Below are 24599 nucleotides of genomic sequence, written 5' to 3'. Positions count from 1 at the left end.
ATTTTTTTAATGTATACGTTTATAAGAGGAAATTGCTTCATTGTCGAAATACCTCCTGTTTTTTTCTATTCTCCTAATATTTGCCACTCCAAGGCAATGGAATCATCGGTATGTTGGTATCCAAGAGTGACTAATTTCTACATCACCTTTGCTTCAAAGAAACCTTCCGAAGACATCGTGTCATGCTCTTATCAATGGTCGTCCTATGCTTACGGCACACCGTAGTCTTTTCGCACCTTGAACAGACCATTAAATGCTGAAATAGGGAACGATGGACAACACCGTCCCGCTGACAGGAAAGAGTGTAATTGGATCGAATTACTTAATTTGACATGCCGAGTACGCCGGGCAGGCGTGCGCTTTTCGTAGCATACGGTGTGCTCCAGCAAACGTTCCACTATCTTCAGCATTATCTCAAAACTTCTCGGCTATTTTTCTCCCGTGCCGAACGGAGGAATCGACATGCCGAGTGTTGGCGCTTAAATCGAGCATAATTCCGGATTGGGAAGCAGATTTGGGGCCAACCAGTTTGCGGCCCTTATATCATCTGCCGGGCGAGATTAGATTGCATTAGAAATAGTTGAGCAGGGGGTTCTATTGCCGGGCACGGGACGCCAAGTCATGGACGATGGCACGGTCATAGAGATATGAGGTATTGTGTGTAGTAAGATTGAAAGATATCGCACAAATATGCTTGTTTTACACATGTTGATAGTTATCGAATTTACACAATCGTTACAGAAATTTCTGACAAAATGTTCACTTTGGTGATTAAAAGCAAAGTTTAATGGTTTCAGAGTGATAAGGCATAATGTGTATAGATTTTATTGAGATACGTTTATAGCCAAAGTACACACGAGCAGAAAACACAATTCAATATGAACTGTAAACAAATTATTCAATAAATAAAACTAATAAATAAATAATATAAATATAAATAATAATAAATAATATATATATATAAAGTAAGTAAAGTAAATAAAACTTCAATTATCAGCAATGAAAATTGAGCCAAAAAAATATAAAAAAATGACCAAACAAAACCAAAAACAAAAAAGCTTTGAAACTTTTTGGCAGTTCTCAAAAACCCATCCAGTGCCCAATGCTAGACAATGCTGCTCGTTGTTGGTGTAGTGGACCGTGTTTTTGCTCCCACCCCCCCCCCCCCCCCCCCCCCCCCTCCTGCCTCGTTCAAATTTTGGGCCGGCTTTTATTGAAGTTGGGCCAGGCTTCCTAACTTTTACCTAAAACCGTACCGTAAAAATAGGACATTCTGTTATCATGCCGCGGTCGGTAAACATCTGCCCATCTTTTTCGCAGCGACAGAATTAAGCGGATCTCCGGGTTGTGTTTGGGATGCCGCCGTTAGCAAATAACACTTTTTTTTCTTGTTGTTTCTGTTCTTCATCGTTTAGTGCTTCATCGTCTAAGATTTTCCGTACGGTGAGATATTGTAGGTGTTGTTTGCTTTATGATACACACGGAGCAAGCATTGGAGTACGTTTCCGTAGGATGGGGGGTTATTGAAACAGTTTTTTTTTGGTTTGGTTGTTGTGTGCTTTAGTAGCACTAGCTTCAGATGATGAAGATACTTTGTGCTCGATTCGCAAACCAGAACAGGTGCAGAAATTGAAAATATCCGGTTAATATGCTTAACTTCATTTGCACACAGAGAGAAAGAGAGAGAGAGAGAAAGAGGAAAAAAACACTAAACATTGTTTAGAATATAAGGTCGAGTTATCACACCTTACAGGTGCCGTCAGAAGACTCGTAAATCACGGTTCGGAGCTTAATGTGAGGTTCCTATTTTGAACCCACAGAACCCAACGCACCTTTTAACGCAAGTGCGTTTCGATGTCCAAAACAAAAAAAAAAACACTTTCATTCCACACTCACCTTGAACCGGCGGTTACGATGTGTGATATCGATGGTGCCGCTGCGGATTGTCGGTTTGAAGCAGCATCAAGCTAAATCCTTGCAGGAAAATGCTGCTTTACCACCGGCTGGCTTCACACTTGCACCACACCTTCACTTCTACCACCTGATAAACTCGATAACAAACACCGCCCCCCACCGGTGGTAGAACACTGATCTCTGCTCCCTCACGGTTGGGAACGACGTTAGCGAGTGATGTTTTCCACACACAACAAATCAGTGATTTCCGCACACATTGGCACAGCTATAGCAGCACGTGCACCGATGACTGGTGCGGGTGACTCCGAACGAGGTGCAGATGATACCGACCCAGGTATGATAATGATGGCGTTGATGATGATGATGATGGTGGGAAATGATGCTCGGTGCAATTTTCGATTACGGATGCGGTACCACCATATCGTTTCCCGAACAAACGCATACGCACACACACACACTCACTCACGCACACACTAACGATTTATTTTCTTTTGCGCACACCTCAATCTTCCTTCCCGATCGAAGGTGGCATTGATGTTGTTAATGCTCCTGCTGCTATTACTGCTGCTTGATAGACACCACACGATTTGTGCGAAATTAATTACGACCATTTAATGCACACACGAAACAGACACACATAGTACGCACGATTGGGAAATGTTCCCCTCCACCTCCCTTCCCTTGCAATGCCCAAATTGCCCCATAACCAAAAAAACATATAAGAGCCACAGTGCGTTTCCCAGTGTCTGCGAGAATGTTGTTTTTTCCCTTTTACTTTATCTTAGTCACAGCGAAAGCAAATGGAAAAACAACATCCGAATGGAATGTGCAGGCAGAGCGCGTATGGGACAAGGAGAGTTTACCCGGAAAACTACCACAGTTGAAGGCAAAAAAAAACTCACACACATACAGACGGAAACACTTCAAAAACAACACAACCGCACACACAGTGCCAACGTTTTCCACGCTTTTCCCCGCGTGTTTCCCATTGGGGAGCCGATGATCGGTCCAAACGATCTGTCAAAAGCGAACTGAAGCGAAGGAAATGACCGCACCGTTGCTTTACGCTGTGCGCCTGTGTTTACGTGTGTTTGAGCGCGTTTTCTTAAGAAAAACGTTTTGCCTTCCGCTATCATATTCACCCCCCCCCCTTGTCATACCGAGGGAAAATACACGCACAAACACAAATTTCCACCAGCGAATAGACGGGGATTCATGTGCGAACAGGGAAAACTCACCGCCTGCTTCTTCTTAGGACAACGAACGTTTTGATAGCTTGCGGTGTAGATTTTCCCTCATTGCGTTCGTGTTTAGAATGTTTCAAAACTTGTAATGGAAGCAACAAAACCAGAGGGAAAAAAAACTTTTACGCACACCCAACGCACAGGAAAATGTCACACAATGCACAACAGTGGGTTTTTCGGGGCCAGTTCAAAGGTGAACCAAAAAGAAAGAAAAAACGACAATAGTTTGGTGTCGTTAGCCCGCGCGCACGCCCTTTTTGTTTTTCCGTAGGTGGGCGCTTCTTGGAAGAAAGCTCGCTGGTGTCTTTGCCTTTTGGTACCGAAAATTTTACCACACGCACCTCTGCACCGTACCGATTTGTTCGCCCACAGCCACTGTTACACGGACACCACACAAAAGTTCTTGGCTGCCGGAGCACAATAATGCACGGCTTTCGTTGTGCACCCGCAGCCGTTGGTGGCAAGAAACAATAGATACTGATGCTGCTGCTGCTGCGGCTGCTGCTGCTGGCTCTGGTCCGTCGGTCGCTTTTCTCTTTCTTTCAAGCGTTTTATCTCTCTTTTTCTCACGTGCACCGATGGTTCATGTGTGAATGTGAGCAGTCCGGTTTTTGACAGCAATATCCCCTTTTCCGCGCAATTGCACGGAAAAGTGGGGGGATACGCATCTAGTACTGCAATTGCAGGGTTGACGAGTGTTATCGGTGTGTACCGAAATCAGTCGAACAATGGCAAGTTATACAGAGTATCTCTCAAATGACATAATTTTCGATTTATTCAATCTATCAGCCATGTACTAATCATGAAAGGAATAAATTACTGAGGCATGATTGTAATTTTCACTTAATTCAGTGTCAAACGATTAAAACAACATTCGACGAACAACCCTGTAATCACAAACGCACGACGGCGCACACCCTTGCCAACTGACATTTCGGCAACACGAAGAAAATACACTCACACACTGACGATCGCGCGTGCATTTTTAAGGGGAAGAAGAACACACCGTTTCGCGCTCGCGGAACAAAATACTACACGTGAATAATACTAGCAGCAACACGCACATCAGTGAGAGAGCATTTGCGCTTATCTCCCACCGGCGCGTTTTTACAGCCTTTTGGCCTTTTTTCCCGCTTTTGGTGTAAGGCAAAGCGCAGTGCAAGGGAACCACATTTCCTACGGTGTGAGCACTCTTCGTGCTCGGTTGGAAGAAATTCGTCACTATTACCGTGCCACTACACTGATGATGAACACAATGAAAAGTGATACGATCTGATGCTGGTATCCGTGTGTGTAGAAATGCGTATCGCCACCAAACTAGCCCCAGGTATCGAACACACGCGCGTTGACTGATGGGAACAATCGAACGAACCCATTCGAAAAAAAATGCACGCTCAATCACTTCAGCAATAAAAGAGGCCGAAAAATAGCACTGCACACAGCCGCAGCAACCGCGATAAACTACGATGCGATTGTTGCTTGGATCGCAAACAACACTGGCATGCAATTGCACGGCTTTCCGAATCGGATGTGGTTCCGGAACTGCGAGCACACGGCGTGACCTAACCTAACTATGAGGCTGACCCCCGAGCCTGGGTTTTGCTGCTGGAGAAGCAACGACCTGGGACTTAGCGTTTAAGAGGAGCAAGGTCGTTCCGGTGTGCTACCGGACGCTTTTCGGATGCAATATACTCTCTTACGCACACCAGCGCTGTAGGTATGTATTGTAATTGTTCGCTCTCCTCAATTCTCTCGTGCTCAGCGATTATCTTTAACCGCGAAAGACCTTGGCAGATTTGTGGTGGTCGTGTACTATTTTTTTGCCTACTCGCCACCTGGTGTCAATTCACGATTTTACGCGTACATTACGGTCGTGTGAATCACAAAAGCTCGCTGTCTCTTTCTCACGGTCACGCACATTCTTCATTTTTTTCTCACTTCTGTCGCATTTACCACTACCAACAGAGCCAACGAACGGCAACGAGCTGCGTCGAGATAACAGCCGCTCACGCATCCACAACGAATCGCGCTAGAGCAGAATACCCAACAAACAGTCACGCCGAATTTATGTGACTTTTTCAGTTGTTTGAGGTGAGATTTGAATCGGCCTGGTTGAAAAATAGTAACACTGAACAAATAACCTGAGTATCCTTCAAACGGCTCTTGTGCACGTTTTAAAAGGATTTATCGAAGGATGGTTCGGTGTCATTTTACTGACGTATCACACATGCTGTAGACTTTGCGAATCACGAACTGCGATGTCTTTAACCTACTCAACCGATCAACAGTTCGAGCATACTGGAGACAGGTAAGTCCATTTGCATTAGTATGTCATTGGCAAATGAAAAATTTCCATAAGGATAGGTCAATGCCAGTAACAGCAAACGGGCGAAGATTTCTAACCACAATTAATTTTTAATTGAAAAAAAGATTCGAAACACACTTAAGCCCAATTATCTTAAATTTTGTTCCTATTCTTACTACTAACTGCAATATCTACGTTCTATAAATCTTTCTCATCCTACGTTTGCTTTTAACTACAACCTCAAGAAGTCTATGATGGCATTTTGAGGCTTTCCTTGGCTTTAATTTAGTGTGGGAATTGCCGAATACATTCATGAATTCACTTCGACTTAAACCAATTCGTAGTCTTATCCGGTGTCGGAGTCCAATCCGATATTCACTCTCGAGTCAATGGGGCGCAAAACGTGAAAATCAAATAAATCCAATAGTCAGTATCGATACTCCAGTGACCCGGACTACTCCGAGTTCTCCGGAATGTTCCAAACTACTTTAAACACTTGCTAGGTAACACCGATATTTTGGATTATTAGGTATATATCGACTTTAAGGAGAATTATTCGCCTGTATGTCACGATTGAATATTCACGAGTATTGTCTTGATAACGTTAGATTCTTCAATTAAAATCCCTAATGTTTTCGCGGGTTTTCAAATAATTTTCAACGGAGATATTTACAGTTTTGCTCAGGATTTTTGGTATAATTTTGCATCAAATTCTAAACCGACAACTGGAAGGAGTTTTGTTAAGAGAATCGAAATCGGGATTGAATTCAAGGTTTTCGTGGATTGCATTCAATTTTCTTCAAATATATCATCTATTGTAGAAAATATATCCGCCCCTGCATGTGTCCCTTGATACTATTCATACTATAGTAACAAGTATTGAAAATATTAGTTATTTAACAATAATAATAAATCACAAGTTCCTAAAGTTTCGATAACAAATTCGAGAACATAATTTATGCAAAATTGACGAGCAACAGCAAAATATTCTTTCTAGACGAGATTGCCTCCCACTGCACTAAGAGGAGTTTTAATGATAGCAATTTAGTATCGTCGTCTAAAATGTGTCCAGCGCTGGAACTTTTCAAAATGAAGAATGATTAGTTTTGCCTCCAAATAATATTAAAATGAAGAGAAAACACCACTCCAATAACAAGACGAATAGAAATAGAAAAAACTACTTACCATACATTAAATGTGTCTGCATTCGGATATGTTTTCAGTTTGATCGTAAATAACTTTCACAACGTCTGAAAGAAAATGATAAAAACAAATTAAAAAAAAAAAATAAATCATATCACAAAAACAAATTACCATTGGATTTTTAATTTTTTGATTAATATTTTCATTCCGTTTTCTTTTCTTTCCGTTTCACACGAGAATTCATTTGCATCGTCAAATTTCTTGGTTTGAAATTTCGTTTATAATTTCACCCCTCCGAACCTGATATTCACTGCTGACCAAATGCCTGGCATTCTGCCTTCTTCTTTTAAATTTGTTATAGATTCTTTCATGATTTTGGTTATGCGTTTCAAAACTATAGGCCTTATGCAGATGAAACAGTCATACGTTTCCCTCAACAGAGGGAACAATCCGAGTTGCATGTTGGAAGTTGATGAACATCTTCTTCACATAATTCCCTTGACATTACATACGATTGAGGAACCGGGCTCAACCATGTGCCGGGTTTTTCTTCTGTGCGTTTGTTTGTTGTCGATTCAAAGAAAGACGGACAGGAACGTGGAAAGAAACGAAGAAAAGCAGCAACACGGATACGGTTTTGCACGCTTTGGCTATTACTTGCTCGCTCGGGTTTGCTTATGGATACCGGACCGGGCTATTGGGTCCGGTCTAAAATGCTATTCGCTATCAACTTTTTACGGCTAACGGCTTACACTACACACACACGCACAAAATACACGCGAATACTACACACACGCACACACTTGATCGCGCGCGGCTATGATCTACTTGCTCCTGAGTTGCTTGAGGATACAAACGATACAAAGAACCTAATAGAAGGATAAAAGCTCCAAAAACGGTACATGGCTCTCTACACGGACAAAAATCCCACGCAAAAACATGGATCGGCAAAAATGTGTTTTTTGTTTGTTTCTCTACTTCACTCTAAACTCGGTTTCGTTTGTGCAATATCCGTCTGCTGCTGTTTCTTCGTTCCCTTCGTACCACATTTCGTCCCTGGTGGATTGTATGTATTTATTTCGCTGTACGAATATCGGTACCGGAAAGAATCGTGACGATCCTTCGGGAGGCTAGAGCACCATACAGCAATCCGAACCTACACTATTCCTATCACTACTATACACAACTGGTTGGTTGTTTGCTACTACGCCTGGCCTCTCTACGCGGACTGAGTAGTACTGCTGTTTTTCTTTTAGACCACAAGCTGTCTTCCTAAAAGTATGATCATTCACAAAAGTGACGATCAAATGCCGCTGCTGTTGTATTTTGTTTCACAAGTTCTATATGTTTTGAGAGGACTACATACAGGGTAATATGAGTGAGTGTTGCGTTTTGTGTGGCGTTTTGAGTGCCACTTTCAAGGATTAACAGGTGTGAATGGGAGTTGGTGGTCGGATGGGTTTAACACTCGTCGTTCGGTTTCGCTAACTTTGCCCGCGTATACAAACAAACTAAAACTTCTAATATCTAACCATTCGTATTCCCTTTACTTCTGGCGGGTTTCTATATAGTATGATTTCTGGTTTTTTCCGCAACTTCTTACATTACACATCATCTCCGAAGTTGCCCCTTAGATTACTCATTACCATTAGTTAATATTAGATTCATTTCGATCACAATGATTTTCTGTATTGTTTTTTCGTTTTGTTTACCATTTCATGTGATTTGTGATTTTATGTCGCCTTTGGAGGGTGCTCATCATCTACTACATAGTACAGATCGTGTACTATTTGTAGGAGGAAAGAACCGCTTTTCTTCGGGAGTTGTCTATTGTTAGGATTTCCATCAAAAAGCATATAGCAATGGGATGTAAATTAAAATCAAATTATTAAAACCTGAATTATCTAGTACACAAGTAGCTACAAATATCATCGCCGTAAGCAAATTGTCCCTTTTTACAAAAAATAATGCCATGCTTTGTCCAGACATAAAATCGATCGAGCACCTGATTTAAAAACTAAAGCGTAGTCGCTACACGGATTTTGGTTTCTAGAAGCTGGGAAGGCCCTTGTGTTATCTGGCTAACGTAAATAAAATAAAAAAAAACCTTATTCAGTTGGTTGCGCTCCAACCAAAATCATCCAATATGGTACAATTAAATGCGACGAACTGTGTGTACGTATTACCAATAAAAACTGATCGGTAAAAATTACTGCACCGGTTCTCCTTTGGCAAAGTTTGAAACAAACGCATTCGACGTTTCACGCACGTGATTCACTATTAAACCTTACGCATGCAAACTTAGCTGTCTGATGCTTTCGCTTTCACTAAAGGAATGTTTAGTTGGTTAGGTGTGACTTAGTGAAACATGACGTTTATCTATCTAACATATTAAAAAAGGGGTTCCACACGCGGGCTGTCTTAAATGATGAATTAAATTATTTAACTTTTTGTCCTTTCAAAAATTCCCTTTACGGATGAACTGATGGATCGATGTTAAAGTTACAAAAGGACCCTAAACGGTAAAACACAAAGGTACAGATTAAAAGGTAGCACAATGTCACTCGCTTTACACATAAAATGCTATTTAATAAATTGATAATGATAATGATGATGATGATGATGATGTTGAAGATGATAAGTTTCGCTGTGCAATTGATGTTTTGCGAATGCGAAGTTTAAAAGCAATCGATGAAATGATTCACACAAATACAGCGAGCTAGCTAATGATGTTGCAATGTAAGCTGCGAAAGCCGCTCTCGTTAAGCTCGATCGGATGATATCCTCGTTCATGATGATGTGTCGTTAACAGTAAGAGTGTGCAGACGAATTAAAAAGAAGGCCCTCGGAACTAACTGCACACGCTTTCTGGCTAATTTTCCTACTGCAACTGAACGGTAAAGGAAACCAACAACGAAGCAAGTGCGCTGCAAATCATAAACCGATCGAATCCTGTGATATTTCGTGGGCTGTATGGGAAAGTTTTTACTTCGGCCAGGGACGACCGGGAGATCCAGCTCACTTGAGACGCTGGTGATCTGGTGTGCTTTTCAGGATGTCCGGTTGACCGTGGGAGCTGAGCGTATGGCTGACGTGAGAGTTGAGGGTGTGCGAGTGGGAAGTTAGCGTGTTGTTGGCGTGGGTAGCATGGGAGTTTAGCGTGTTGTGCGCGGGTGTTCCCGTCAACGAACCGGGCAGTGCGCGGGATCTGCGAAATGGAGAAAAAAACAAACAAAGAAAATGGTAAAATGAAAAAGGTTACAACGCAAAGCGCAAAGAAAGTGTCGAATCGAATTATGATATCATTTACGGTGAGGTAAGAGATGGTCACATGAACAAAATGTTTATCGGGAAAGCGGTACCCCGTCCTTACCGTATGCTTCGATGGCTTCCATTGCGGGTGAGTGTATTCATTTGGGGCGTGCCGGGTAATGTATGACCCAAGGCATTCATGTAGTCCGCAATCAGGAGCGTTATTTCCAGTATCTTCGGTTTGCTCATCGCAAACAGTAGCTTCTGTTCGTTGCTGACCGATTGCAGTGTATCTTCCGCACTGACCACTAGCATGAAATCGTCCTGACAACCGCCGAACGTCATTACGGAACTGTACGGATACCGTGCGATGGTGGCCATCGACGACAGCTCCAGCACGCTGAGTGCATCCTCCGATACGGCCAGCCAAGCCATTGCTTGATCCGAGTGGCGTGGTTTCGCTTGGAATAGGGCCGCACCAAAGAAGGGCCATTTGCGAGCGCACGTCAAGTAGATACGCACGCAATCGAGTATGGAGCGACCGCGCAGTAGGGCCCACTTGGCCGATAGTAGGTCCTGCAGCTCCTTTAGACCTTCTTGATTGAGCGCATCCCGGTAGCGATAGGGATAGAATTTATCGAGCGCTTGCAGTGAGTTGGTTTTCGATTTGTCCGATGAGTAGTCTCCCATATCGATTTGGGCCATCAGCGAGGCGAGTTCCAGCGCTAGATCGCGCGACAGAGGAAAGCGTCCTTGTACCACTGAAAGAAGGAAAATTGGACATTTATAGGAGCGTTCAAATTCTTGGAGTTTGTTAATCATTTACCTTGAAGGTTCACTTGGTAGCAGAGCAGCAGTCGTTCCTTCTCCGTCTCCAGCTTAGCCGCATGCTTCCAGTAAAGCCGATTCTTGTAAGTCAACTGTATGACGCGCGAGTTTTCAAACTTGCCGGAACCTTTCTCTCGCAGGGCAGTTTCCCATTTCGAGATAACGTCACAGAGCTAAAACCAAAGAGTAAACGAGTTGAGTTATGATTGGTTATTTGACCGTAGTCCTCTCGCTACTATACCAACCTTAGCTTGCGGATCCAGATAGTGTTCCAGATCTTTTTCGATCGGATCGTCACTGAACAGTGTGAACCCGTTGGTGGAATCCCGACAACCGATTTCCTGTGCCAGCGTACAGTGAAACTCCTCGATCGTGGTCGAACCATCGAACGATACCACCTGGTACGTTGCATTCATCATATGCACCGGAATGGCATGTGGCAGCGAATGATGGTAAGGGTTTTTCAGCAATATCGAGAGCACCTCCATCCGGGATGGTTTCGTTTCCCGACCACCATTTTGCATCGTGCGCTCCAGTGCTCGTTCGCAATAGGCCGCATACTTGCCGCATTCCGTTTTAGAGTCGGCATTGCGCGAAAGGTGTAGCTTCAAGTACCAGAGTAAGCTAAAAGGAAAGAAGCATTGCAGTGTGATTAAATGGTTCTTTTTTGTATGTTAGTAATTTTTTTTTCTAATTCTACTTACCGACTGTTTTTAGGAACAAACAGTGACACTGCAAGAGCTAACAGTTGCCAGCCCTGTATGAAGGTGTAGGTCGGTGGATTCGATTTGCAATCGATCGGAGGAACGGTTGGGGCCTGCATTTGTAAAGCATGAAGCAAAACAGAATTGTATGTATCAAAGTCGATTTTAGCAGCTGCTCTACTAGCTAATCTCGATACAACTGTAACACTACGTAAAAGAGTACTTAAGTGAAAGTAAAACAACCCATAAAAGCTTAAAGATAACCGTTCGCATTATTTTTAGTAGACAACTTGCTGTGAAGTGTAAGAAAGGGAGTTAATTCATAAGCGTCAAGGCACGGAATTAATGCCCTATCGTATCTTTCAACGATAGAGCGTAAGTTACGGAACACAAACAGGTTAGATGTTAGTATATCATTATTCGCAAGTTTAATGTAAAGCCTGGGTTAAATTGTAAAGCGGTTGCAATGGAAGCGAGGTGGAGTTATCGAGTAAGCAATAGTTTGTTTTTGCCTGCGAAAAAATTGCTTGGAGTTGTGATATGCTGAAAGTATTTGATTTTGGTTCAAAAATAAATAAATAAAACAACTTCTTATTCCAAAGTATATCCTAACGGCCGAAACGAAAAACGATAGTTAGGGGAAAAGGGTGCACACAATTTAGCGTTTCGTGTTGCCGATGATGTCAGTGTAAAATGCAATCGAAACATATTCCTCTCGCAAAGTAGGAAAAAACTATAAAAAGCAAACAAAACATGAACAAAATTAGAGAAACAAAAGGGAAAACAAAACTCATAAAACTAGAAAAGAAAAAACCCGAAAACAACAAACGGAGCTATATAGCAAAAACCAGAAAAACCGAGTGGAAACCGAAAAGAAACCAAAAAAAAAATCTCAAAATCAACCAGTTCCTACCTGAATGGAAGTGGGTGAGCTCCCATTCGCTTGGGCAACGCTGCCCTGCTGCGTATCGCAAGTGAACAAACTCTGGGTTGCGCAAAGCAGTAGTTGCTACAGAAAGAGAGATATTCGGAAAAAATGGGAAGAGATAATTGCACAGAACAAAAGAGGTGGAAAGAAACAACGTTGGACAAAAAGGCAACAAGGACAAAATCAAAATGATGAAAACCGTTGGAATTTAAACGGGAAAATTCGAAATGAAAATAGTAGATGGACAGAACGCGGGTATAGGCACGGATATAGTTTGAGGACACAAAAAATGGAACAAAAAAGATGGAAAAAAGAGAGAAAGAAAAACATTGGTTAATGGAGTGTGGTTGAAAACGGGAACTATTCGTTTGCTATAATGATGAGTTGAAAGTGCATTTGTGAGCTTTTGTGGCGCAAAAATTAGATCACGATGAGGAATATGAAGAATTGATAACCGGACTGTAGTGCTTTTTTGAACAACATAAAAATAGCACAACAATCACGCAATTGTTAATGGTGAGCAATATGGACCATTTTGTTTTGGAAGCTTTCAAGTTCCAGCTATAATGTTGCACAACTAATTTATATTCTAGTCTTTTCTAGGTTGAACATGAATACGAGCAGTGGAGGAATGACTTGATGCAGTAAGAAGAATACGATTACATCTAAGGTACGATTCGCAAGGCCTAATGCCATTAAAAACAATTAGACAGATGGAATCCAATTTTTTGATTATTTCGATTTTCGTATTAGTTTTTAAAAATTTCATTTAGTTAAAAACAATGAAACTGAAGCATGATAACAAGCTAAAAAAAATGCAAGTGGAATTTTTAATATTGTAAGAATGAAAGCGTGTCTTAATTTAAATTTTAACACCGTAACTAAATAACCTAAATAGTAATTGGAAAATAATATTAATACGAGATTAATGGTTTTAAAATATAAATATAAAAAAGATAAAAAAATAATTTAAATATAAAAAAATATAAAAATAAACACACATATATTAATGTGTTACAAATGACTATATTACCACAGCTACTAAATAGAAATAATAAGGAAAATATTCCAAGTGGTTCTATTACAAATATGTTTTAATAAATTTACTACACATGCAGGATTATGTGAGGAAAATGTGATGAAAGGGTGCATATAATAGTGTCACGGTGATGATAATTATATGAATGATACATGATTATTTTTGGACGACACTCGGTAACCTACACTCGTGTAACGATTGTTGGCCATTCGGTTAGAGGGTGAAATGCTAGAGGTTCGTTAGCTGCGGATTTGCTAAATGATAACTACCAACGTAACTATAGCTGAAGGGTAACTAAAGCTAACGTAAAGTTAGGGTTTGTTGTACAGTTGAATTAACTAAACTGGAAAAAAGATATCTCGAAGTATGTGTTACAATTGTGGGGATATTTGGGATAGTTTTGGAAAAAGGGTTTAAATTTTGAATGAAGTAAATAAACTATCAAATGCATTCGTTTTTTTTGTTTACGATCGATCACATTAAAATTCGTCTACTTGTGGCATGTTGTGATCCATCGTAAGTGCTGTTGGCTAGGGTTGCAATTGCATTTACCGAATGGCAAAAAATATCGTGCAAATCTGTTTCCATACACTAGCGAACGAACGAACGATAAACAATTTTAGTGAAACATCCAATTAGTGTAAAAACAAACAGGAATAGGGTGTGAATGGGAAAATGATGGATCGACCACGAGGAGGAAAAAACAAAGGAATATTAAAGTAATGATAGTTTTGAAAATAGATCCGATCCATCGTACAGGAGCTAAGTGTGAGATCTAACATAAATAACTGTAATAAATTGTTAAATAAAAGTTTAACAAAGTGTGATAGAAAGAGAAGAGTATAAAAAGCACATAGAAGCGCCCTCGGGACAAACTTACACGAGCGGGTTTGGCCAGTTTCTTGTTTACCTGGACACCAACACCCAGCTTCTGTCCGGTATGGCGCGACGTTTGCTTGATCAGTGCGCATATTAACTCCGACTGAAGCTCGGGCATGTCCAGACACTGCTGGAGGGCGTTCTGGGCGAGCACCACATGGTAGTCAATACCGGGTTGATTGACCGCTACGGAAAGGAACAGTTGGCAGCTCTGGAAGGAAGATGTTTAGTACGATCAGTACGTTAGTTTCGAGATGTATGCGAATATGATCTTTCCCTACCTTGAACAGTTTGATCGCTTCCGCTTGAAGCGTTTCGGAATGGAGTGAGGTTAGGGGCGAAGTGATGTTGTCCTTCGTGTGTAACAGTATCGGATGTCTCCAGAGAACACAGTCTGCAATGGTGGTAAAGATATAAAAAACACAGTTTAAGATGCTTTGTACCTTGTTTAAACATAAAAGCGTGTTTAAACTTACTTGGATCGCCATCGGTTTCCATTAGTTTCTGGATCAACTGTTCATATTGTGTACCGGCATTAGGTCCACCACCGGATACGACCGTCAAGTGATACAACCAATTATCGCGTTCCTGTTTACCGGGCAGTATCAAGTACGTAGGACCCTGTTGGAAAAAAGCAGAATGAGTTCAATATGGGTTAGCTAGCGGCAAATCGAAGATCACGATCGTACCACTCCTTGCTGCTGAGGATAAATTGCAACGGTGAGTCGCGCTTGGCTTTGTGCGGGATCTTCTCGTTCCTCCGAGTCGGAATCGGACACGTGCTCTACTTCCTCGACGCGTGCATCACGCATATTAATTTGACCAAGTGGATTCTAAAACAAAAAAGGAAAAGCACACGGATATTGATTTGCGTACTCCAATTCATCCCAGTTTCCCATTACTTACCGTTTCGCCTGGTGCTTTAAAGTAAAGGAACATCTTCCCTAGCAGTACACACCAACACTTCTTGGCGTGTCCATTCTTCACCTTCGTTACCCAGCCCTGTACCGTTGGTTTCTGATCGTCACGGCTTAGCAGCAGCTTAGTTGCATTCCTTCGCTGTACATTCTGCAGCACCCGTATCCAATCGTCCATGGTAGCGTTCGAATCGGCCGTCAGATAGTACACCTTCTTACCAGTATCGATCTCAAACGTGGACGCACCGTCGGCTCGATTAATACGGCACGCTTCGTCCAGTGCAATCTGACCCTGCGGTTTCCGGTTGACGTCGTGCTGACTCTTCCAGTACGTTAGTGTACCGTTCTTCAGGACAAACCAACGTTTGCGCCACGTCTTTAGCTTACCGCCCAGCTTCGCCAGATGTCCCACCTTTTCGAGTGTTTCCATCTTCTTGTTGGGTGAGTCGGCGTACGACGTGCGCATCAGCAGCGATGGCATCGATGCATCCATGCAGGTCGTATCGACCGTTGAAACTGCATCCGGTGGGATGGCATAGTCGTCCGAGAGGCCTGATTCAAAGGACAGTTCGGAAATTGCTGTCAAATGTTAGGACAAAGCAACCCAGTACCCCGGTCGCCAGTATGGTTGTCGCGTGTATTCCCCGTGCGTTTTGTTGTGTCATTAGTAAGGTTGTTTGAAACACAAACAAACAAAAAGAAAGCCAAGAAACAGAAAATAAAAGATAAAAAATAAAGTAAAAAAACAACATCAATATTTATGTAAGCATTAGTGTGAGTTTTAAAGCATTATAAGTTTCAACCATTGTTTTATAAATTAAACAAGTATCAATTTAATATAAATCATAATTGAATACAAATTTATCTACACGATAAGCGATTTCAAGAATTTTTACTATAACAAGCATTTTAATTAATTTTTCATTATTCGACTATCTGAATTTATAAACTAGTTTATGAGATGTTATAAAACTATTTATGGTGTAAAAGTTGTAGAGTTTAATTTCGCGATCTAAAATAAACAAACAGAATCATCAAACTAATAAAATATAATACAAAACCAAACTACTCAGGCGCAGTCGAAAGCATAAAAACAGAATCGCAAAATCAAACCGTAGATAAAGAAAATCGCTAAAAGAGAAAATGATCCTTACCACGGCCTTTGTTCTTTGGACTTTCCGAGCCGGAACGTTTGGCCGGACTGAGACTAGAGGAGGTTTTGAGACTCTTCGAGGGACTAGAGGCACTGCCGGACGTGCTCGTCTCCGTGTTGTCCGTGCTGGTAGAATTGTGCGAGTTGTGCGTCGAGGTTGCACAGGTTAGCATCGCACCGTGTCCATCCTCACCGTCGCTGCTGTCATCGCTGGAATCGCCGGTAAATGGCATTGAACGGATTTGTGATGCACGCTACAAAGAAAAAAAACATGGTGTATGGAAGTAAGTCTCAAAGTCTGGAATTTTAGCTTGCTCGTATTCGCTTTACCCCTTTGACGGTGGCGTACACCGGTACGCTGATATCACAGTAACCTCCGGACACAGTTTGGGAGCGTGAATTTACCCCACCCACACTGGACGTCATGCCAGAACCGGACTCCTGGTCTTGGGATTCGTTTTCCTCTCCCACACCATTGCTACCACCCGCCCCGGCCAGTCCATCATTAGCGACCTGATAAATTTTAGCTTCCCAGCTCGGGAATCGGTGCAGCGGTGGTGTAGGTGGTCGTGGCGTGCCGAGATCTGCCACCGAATCGGAGGTTGTGGTACTCGATCCACCACTGGGAAGACCCTTCAGCCAGGCCGGTGCTTTCTCGCGCGAAGGTGTGTAGATTTCGGCATAGTCATGTACGGCGTCTATGTCCGAACCAGGGCTAACACCGACACCCGGTGGCGGTGGTGCCGGATGTTGATGGTGTGGTGGGTGATGCTGATGGTGATGCGCCATCGCAGCGGAAGTTTGTGGTTGTGCCGCCGTCTGGTGTGGTTGCTGCTGGCTTAGCGGCAGCAGATTCAAACCATCGACGGCTGCCGCCAAATCACGGGCAAGTTCCTGCGGTTCCATCGACAGATTGCGCCGATGGTGATGGTGGTGATGGTGGTGGTGATGGGGATGATGGTGCGAGCCGGAACCGGAGCTACCGGCGTGCAGTGACCGGTGTTCGGGTGGGTCAAGCGATTCGCTACGCCTTCGGCCGCTCCGTCGCTTGACGTCCTGCACGTCCAGGCTCAAGCTAGTCCGGACGGGTTGCGTTGAGGCGACGCTGCTATGGCGGGTACTCTGCGTGGCAATGTGATTACGCAGCAGCTCCAGCTGCTGGTTGCACTTGATGTTTTGTTCGCGCAGCAGCTGGTTTTGCTCCTCGAGCTCGCGCAGCTTGTTCGTAACCCACTCCTTGATTTTGGCCGCCTTGGCACCGACTTGCCGGGCGTCCTGTAGGCGCAGCTGCTTCTGCTCCTCGATGGCCGACTCGAGCTGACTGATCTTCACCGGATCGGTACCTTTCGGTGGGTCGGTACCGTGTCCTGTCGGTCCCGTTCCTGCTGCCGCGATCGATTGCTGCGCACCGGCCGCTACGGCCGGATTGCTGCTCGGTGATGGTGATGGCCCGGTTAAGTTCTGTGACTTGGGCCAGTCACACAGTCGTTGCTCCATGGCCCGCACCTAAAGCGAGAAGGAAAAGAAGATAGAATTAGTTACAAACTAGCACCGTGTTGAGGCAAGTTTCATAACGCTATATTGTCCCAGGGCGGATTTTAACTCTCGTGGGTTAGTTGAAATGAGGAGTCTTCATTTTCCCTTTAAACTGCTTCCCTTTGTCGCAGCTTTAAATATTACAAAAATTGTAGACTAAAACCATTGCATCGTTGTTAATAAAACTTCTCCGAGGCATTGCTTCTTTCTCGTCCTGCCGTTTGTGTTTGACCGGGTAAGGGGAAAATTACTTTTCATCATAGTTAATTGAATTTTGCACTGCTTACATTCGCCGACTCGTGGCAAGCAATATAGACGGACAAAATGGTCATTGTCTTGCTGTGGACATGAAGCTGTCTAAAAAATAAATATCCTCAAGATAGGATAGGACGACTGGCTAGGATAAAGAAGATGTAATCTCCTTGAACGAATCACGAACGAAGTCCTGGCCCATAATGCTCCAGGGTATCTTGTTTTGAATTCACTGAAAGGGCGGACCAGAGATTGCAAAAATTCACAATCAAACACAACAGTGTTGTAGTGCGAATCTTGTCCAACTTGGGAAATGTACACGCCGTCAATTAGTTCGGTGAACGGAGAAACGTAGAAAACATTTACACTTTGTGCACATTTTATGTTATCTTCCGAAACAGTCACGTGTCGCGTCACGTGCCAACTATTTGCGGTCGGTGCGAAGAGACAGGTTCATAGTACATTTGACAAAATGATAAATCGTGGACGTGTATAATTTGCAAGGGATTATCATACGAATTTCAGTTGTTGAACTTTTAAATCATGTATTAATTCTGATAAAAATAAATAGTGTTCCATTATTTATTGTCCAAAACCAAAACACAGTTAATAGAATACTTAAACCACCTGTCAATCAAAACACACACACGGGTATAAACGCATCTACTTTTGACAGTTTACTATTCACTAGTACTAGCATATGAAACAACTGTCAACGGTGGAAGAAACAAAAGAACCTCGTTGTTCATATATCATAGACAGACATGTTGACAAATAAGCTTTTTTTTCTACCCGTAGGGAACTCAAAAAGCGTTAAACTGTACAGTAAATTGATATATTTTTCCTTTGGGACCAAATTTCGAGACGACTGCTGGTTGGGAATGTAGAATGAGACAGTCAAGGGACAACGACATCGACATAGAAAATGACTATGGAAGAAATGAACATAGACTAATGCGTACACTACAATGTGTTTGTAAGTGAACCATGACTATCGTTTAATACTAGACACAAGAAATCCAATGGGAAAATGTCCTTAGGGAATCCATGGTAGCTACAGAGACATTTCATGGAAGCAGTCATTTGGCTTGAAAGATGTCCGTTAGTTTTTAACAACGCACTTTATTAACTTCCGTTGTACTATAATTCACACTTCTTACATCAATATAGTCGTCTCATTAAGATTTTTTAAATTGAATTGTAAAAATTCATTAAAATACATCCCTATTAATTAAAGAAAAACGGAAAAAGGAAATGTTTAACTGAGTTCTACAAATTCCAACACAAAGCATCACACGTGGAAATGTTTTTCCATCACAAAAAATAAAAACCGTACAACCGACTGTAACAGGAAATATCCATTAGTGTTACAATTTGCCATTTTGTTCTAGTTATTTTTGTTGCTTCTTCGGGCGTGCGTTTTGGTACTGTTTTGTGGTCAACTCTTTTAATTTTTTTTGGCTCCATTTTCTACCGGGAACGTGTTGAAGATGTACGATGACAATGACATTTTTGTTTGGTACAATGAAACTCTTCACTGGCACGGTGCCACATGCAGTGTGACACGAAGTACACAACACACCAGAAAAAAAAACAGATCCTACACCCCAGAAAAACTAAGTAACTATATCAAAGAGGAGCGAAAAAATGCGCAAGAACTCTATACCCGTTGATTCGGATGCAGTGGCAACTGCGAGTGGCAAAAGGATTCTAATGTCTCTGTTCCTGGGTGTTCTGGGATGCGGTTCTTTTTTTCGTTTTGCCACTATGAAACTTCTTTGATGGATGTGTGTTTTTTTTTGGGGTTCTGTTTTTGAACACCACTCGCATCAACGTTTTGCTTGGAAGATGGCTTTGTGCAAAAGGCACATGATTCGTTTAGATCGAAAAAAGGTACTATGCCTGGGATGAAATATTGCAGATTGCGAAGGAACGAATTCCACATTCCGGCAAGCATTATGGGCGTTCATACTACCCGTCCCAGGATGATTTGAAATGCCTCGCGACCGACCGAGAATACCGACGGGATATGATTGAATTTTGCTGTTTGCTCGGGTTTTGTTTGCCCTGTTTTGGTGTTGGATATCCAGCAGGGTGGAAGAAGGGTTACTGACCTTTCTTCATCACTCCATGGTAGCCAATGGGGCAAACAGTTGTGATATAGGAAGCTAACATGGTACACAGATAGGATGAACATCCTTTTATGCATGGTGGAATACAATAAAAACAAAATACAAAAACAAAAAAAAAAACAATACCGTATTGTGGCAATGACCTGCCCTAGCTATTGGTTCGAATGAATGTTCATCCGGTTGCATAAGTAATGTAACAGATGAGCGAACCAAAAAAAAGCGCTTTTCCCTCTCCGCAATTCCGCAATTCTTACAATTCCGTTGAAGCTTTGTAAAAGCGGTTGAGATGAGTCAGACTATCCATCACCATTACGAATGCCGACCGGGTTCATCTTTTTCTATCCATATCAATCCTGGGAATTGCAGCAGTACCACCTCAGTCAAGCAGTCGTTTGGTGAAATATGACCACAGCCAAGCTAGGGAGCGGAAGGATAATATCCTTTGTTTGTTCAAGGTGGAGCTATTTTATGCAAATAACAATCTACCAATTGATCCACCGAGATTATGCGACCGGAGGGCACAGCTTGGTACCAACCAAATCAAAAAAACGAAAAAACCCCAACACCAACTGAGGAAAAGTGCCAAAGTTGCTTATCCTTTCTTTATCGGGAGTTAATAAATATTCTCAAAATAGCGCTTAAGGGTGGGAGAAGCATAAATTTTGGCCGTTTGTGTTTCAGTTCCGTAATCCATTTTCGAACTCCAGAATTGTCGACTTAAAACATTCCAAATGGGGGGACGTTAGGACGACGATGGAACAAGGTGGCGAACGTCATAAACGGAAGAGTTGTTGAATTAATCAACCTGATTTACGTGATACCACCAACAGCCAACAGGTGAGTAATGGACGAAGCCGCGAGGTCTAGGGTAAGCTACAGGAGAGGTAGAGCGATTTTTGGCACTAAATTGGCACACAATATCGCGTGTGCCATAACGCGATTCCTGTGTGTTTTCATTCGCCCCCAAAAAGGCGCGTATGTTGTGGTGTGTGCGGTTTGCCTACCTTTTGGGCGCTCGGTTTTTTTTTGGGGAGGAAATAAACTACCTACTCGCCCGCAGTAATGAACGAGTTTGGTAGGAAAATTTGCGACTTTCAATGGCACGCCCCCCGTTTTTGGTAAGGAAGTAGTATGTTTTCCCGTGTGTCTGGTTTTGTAGGTGGAAAGCTTTAAAAAAAAGGAAGAGAAAACTTAGAAGCAAAATTTGCTAAGCTTGTGTAGCTGGATATCCTTTCCAGTAGCAAAATTGTGGGACAATGCACATTTTGCGTAAAGTTGAAATTTACGATAATTGCATCGGTGCATCCTCTCGAGCTACAAACAGCAGTAGCAACACAAAACATCGCATGCTCATGTACGGACAGTTGCAGCAGCAACAGTAGCAAAACTTTGGTGCTCAAAGAAGTTCGACAATAGGGGCAAAGATTATAGACAAGGTTTCGAAAGGTACGGCAGATACGATAGTGCCGTACCCCGTGTATACGACAGCTTTTCCATTCTACGCTCTGCACAGCAACGATAATTTATTGCAAATGCGTTCGCTACACTAAAACGCGCGTTTCCGAAGCATGGCAGAAACACCGAGGTGAACCTCACTTCACTGGCAACTGATTAAATCCAATCCAACTACGAGAAAACAGGAAAATGCATCCCAAACCCCGGGTAGCTATAAACAAGGATGGTGTCCCATTCCGTTCGTCTCTGGATTTGTTGTTGAAACTGAACAAAACTGGGTGTGCCTTCCGTTTTTTTTTGCCCTACAACTCGTTCGGTCGCTTGAGCGAAGCTGTTCGGAACTGTAAAACGGTGTGCGGGAAAATAAAATCATTCCCCATACCCCGAGTAAAACACTCTCGAAGGTGTTACTTGCCGCAAACGGATATGCGGCATTGTACGGACGCTTACGGATATGAGGCGGAAGAGTTGTTAATCGAACCGGAACTTCGTACCCATCCGATATGCAGTATGATTCTGGTGCTTCGGGTGCATTTCAATGCAGCTTCAACTATTGGGGTAATGGTATGTTAAATCCATCCATTCCTGTTTATGGGCCAATTCCACACCGTGGATTGAAGCGGCATGCGTCTAACCCAATTCGTGCTGGTGATCATAAAGGAACTATTTTATCATACAGCGTTTCACACGCGGTGGTAGCGATCGTGTGCATCGTAAACGTCATACGAGCGGAAAATTGTCAACGCGGAACCATATGCAGAAGATTAAAAGTGCAAGCGTGAGTGGATTTTGAATCCTTATGAAAAAGGTAGCTTATTGCTACGCTGCTAGAGCGCCGTGAAGTAAAAACTTTGATATATCTTTTCAAATGAAAGTAACCTGCTTCAAAGTGCACGGTAGTTTGGGACAGGTGGAAAGTTGCAGCTTGGTTAAGTAATATGAACCAAGAGACGAGCTTCCGATTTCCCGCCCGTTAATGGAAAATGAAGTTGCATGGGAACTGTTCTGCATAGTTGGATAGCTTCAGCTTAGCTGTAGCTCACTACCGGTACACATCGCTTGTCTATTCCGCTGATGAACAGACGACGCTGAGAAGGGATCAATTTCCAACTTTTCCTCTCAATCATTCATAAGGTTTCCTTCAGCCTTTGTTTCTTAAGCATGTTTTGGTTTTTGGGAAAGTTAGTAAGAAAATGCAACGTCTGGAAGGTTTTTTGGAGGGTGAGTGCTTAATGTTAAAAAACCTGTTTTTGCAATTTTGAGTTCATTTAATTCCACTCGCAGACACATCGTTCACAGTGAAGTAAATTTAACAGGTTACTGAAAAACGTATTAGAGAGCATTAATAATATTATGTATTTTCAGAACAGTTTTTAAAACAATAAATATGGATTTTCCGACACGGTGGTCGATTAGTTCTACATGACAGGACCAGGTATCAAATCCCATCCGAACCGTCTCACCGTAGCATGACTATCCGGCTGCGTGGTAAAAATAAGTCTAGTAAGCCAGAAATGGCCGGCATGATCTTAAAGATCGTTAAGCTAAGAAAAATAAGATGCTTTTTCCGAGGATTTTTCGCTAGTAAATCTATTCATTTAAAGCCTTGACTGTACAATTGACTTGGTATCGCGTGAGCACGCCTAAAGGTATGCAATATGGTGCTGTAAGATCATCCCACACGCTATAAAAATGAATAAAAAGTTAATAATTGCATACCTTAAGGCGGAATAGCAAATTTTTTAATGAAACTGTTGCTTTTAAAAGTCAAACAGACAGAAAAGTTTAAAATGAATTATATTTTGTACTTTAAAATTTATCAGAATCAAAATCAAACTTCTATCCACAAAGACACACTTGAATAAGCATAGGAAAAAACTGAGAATGTTTTTTATTTCTGTTTCATCAATTCTTTTCACACCTTCTACAAAACTTCTCGGCACTTGTCGCACGAAACTCGTTAACGACTTGCGACGCAACTGATGCTGCATCCCGATCGGCCACTCGCTTTCAATTAAATCTTTGTGCCCAAGTTCAGTTCGTTTTAGTTTTTGTGTGCTTTTTGCATTCGCCAGTTGACGGTAGAAAATGGCAATCTATTTCCGCAAATGGAAATGCTTCTTCTCAACTGAATGCTCGTGCTGCTTCTCATACTTTGATCTCTGTTTTATACTTTCATCCCTAACATGACTGTCACCATCGTCGTCGTCGTCGTCGTTCTGTACTCGGCGGTCGGGTGTGTGTGTGTGTGTGGATCGCGACGCATTGCTTTCTTCAATCATTGGGTGCCACCGTCTGGGAAAGTTCTAAGACACAACGAAACTCTTCACTTTCATCCTTCTTATCGCTTTCGTCCCCGTTGACAAAAAAATCAAAACGTTCTTGGAAAGGAAATGAAAGATCAACCATCGGGTTGGCCAGCGTGTGTGTCTGGGAGGATGAAGAAAACAAGAAATGATCAACCATAAAATGTGTAGCAGAAAATGGTTCGAACCAATGGTGAACGCCGTTAGATCACAAACTAGAAAACTGACAGCTGATGATGGTACCGTGGCCGTCGTCCCCCCTCTCTCCCCACCAAAAGATGGAAGGGTCGTTCTGGCTGGCGCCACCAATGGCTTCCACAGCAAGCAATTCTTGCACCAAAAAAAAAAATGCAAAACCCAATGGTGTGTAAATGGTTTCTGCTGAAATGGACAAAGTCTGCTTCCTGGCTTTTGGGTGTTACAACATTTTTTTCTCTTGTACTGCCCTTCAAAACTTCTGCCAAGCGATGTCACAATGGAATGGAATGGTTCTTACCCATTATAATGATCGTGTTATGTGTTTCAACGACGGATGATATCTTCCATTCGGTTGGTGCAGGATGGCATAGTACATGGCAGCGCTCGTTACGCACCATAGAATCGTACAGTTTA

The 24599-nt window shown here is 42.4% G+C and overlaps 2 protein-coding genes across 20 annotated transcripts in view; both read right to left on the bottom strand.

Moving 5' to 3' along the window:
• The window catches only part of LOC125760880 (1-phosphatidylinositol 4,5-bisphosphate phosphodiesterase), a 47461-nt gene extending 42812 nt beyond the window's left edge, over positions 1-4649 (bottom strand). For 4 of the 8 annotated variants that reach the window (XR_007418060.1, XR_007418059.1, XM_049421449.1 and 1 more), the window contains exons 1-2: positions 3491-4328; positions 1897-2481 (exon numbers count right to left, since the gene is read on the bottom strand). The gene's annotated coding sequence lies outside the window, so the exon portion shown is untranslated. Of the gene's footprint in view, positions 1-1896; positions 2482-3490; positions 4329-4386 lie in introns of those variants that run through there. The other 4 variants (XR_007418064.1, XR_007418067.1, XR_007418063.1 and 1 more) reach the window with 4 other exon arrangements.
• A 2130-nt stretch (positions 4650-6779) lies between these two features.
• The window catches only part of LOC125760876 (uncharacterized protein CG43867), a 192115-nt gene continuing 174295 nt past the window's right edge, over positions 6780-24599 (bottom strand). For 5 of the 12 annotated variants that reach the window (XM_049421426.1, XM_049421431.1, XM_049421433.1 and 2 more), the window contains 13 exons: positions 16637-17812; positions 16308-16560; positions 15143-15732; positions 14926-15069; positions 14713-14857; positions 14518-14630; positions 14238-14447; positions 12304-12399; positions 11391-11503; positions 10932-11310; positions 10685-10859; positions 9980-10619; positions 6780-9814 (listed from right to left, as the gene is read on the bottom strand). In XM_049421426.1, the coding sequence (XP_049277383.1) occupies positions 9625-9814; positions 9980-10619; positions 10685-10859; positions 10932-11310; positions 11391-11503; positions 12304-12399; positions 14238-14447; positions 14518-14630; positions 14713-14857; positions 14926-15069; positions 15143-15732; positions 16308-16560; positions 16637-17812 (4224 nt within the window). In that variant the 3' untranslated portion in view covers positions 6780-9624. The remainder of the gene's footprint in view (positions 9815-9979; positions 10620-10684; positions 10860-10931; positions 11311-11390; positions 11504-12303; positions 12400-14237; positions 14448-14517; positions 14631-14712; positions 14858-14925; positions 15070-15142; positions 15733-16307; positions 16561-16636; positions 17813-24599) is intronic. The other 7 variants (XM_049421428.1, XM_049421427.1, XM_049421435.1 and 4 more) reach the window with 7 other exon arrangements.

Source organism: Anopheles funestus, chromosome 2RL (assembly GCF_943734845.2).
Source record: "Anopheles funestus chromosome 2RL, idAnoFuneDA-416_04, whole genome shotgun sequence".
NCBI lineage: Eukaryota > Metazoa > Arthropoda > Insecta > Diptera > Culicidae > Anopheles > Anopheles funestus.
The sequence above is the reverse complement of the archived record's forward strand: the minus strand, read 5'-3'. Positions and strand labels throughout refer to the sequence as shown.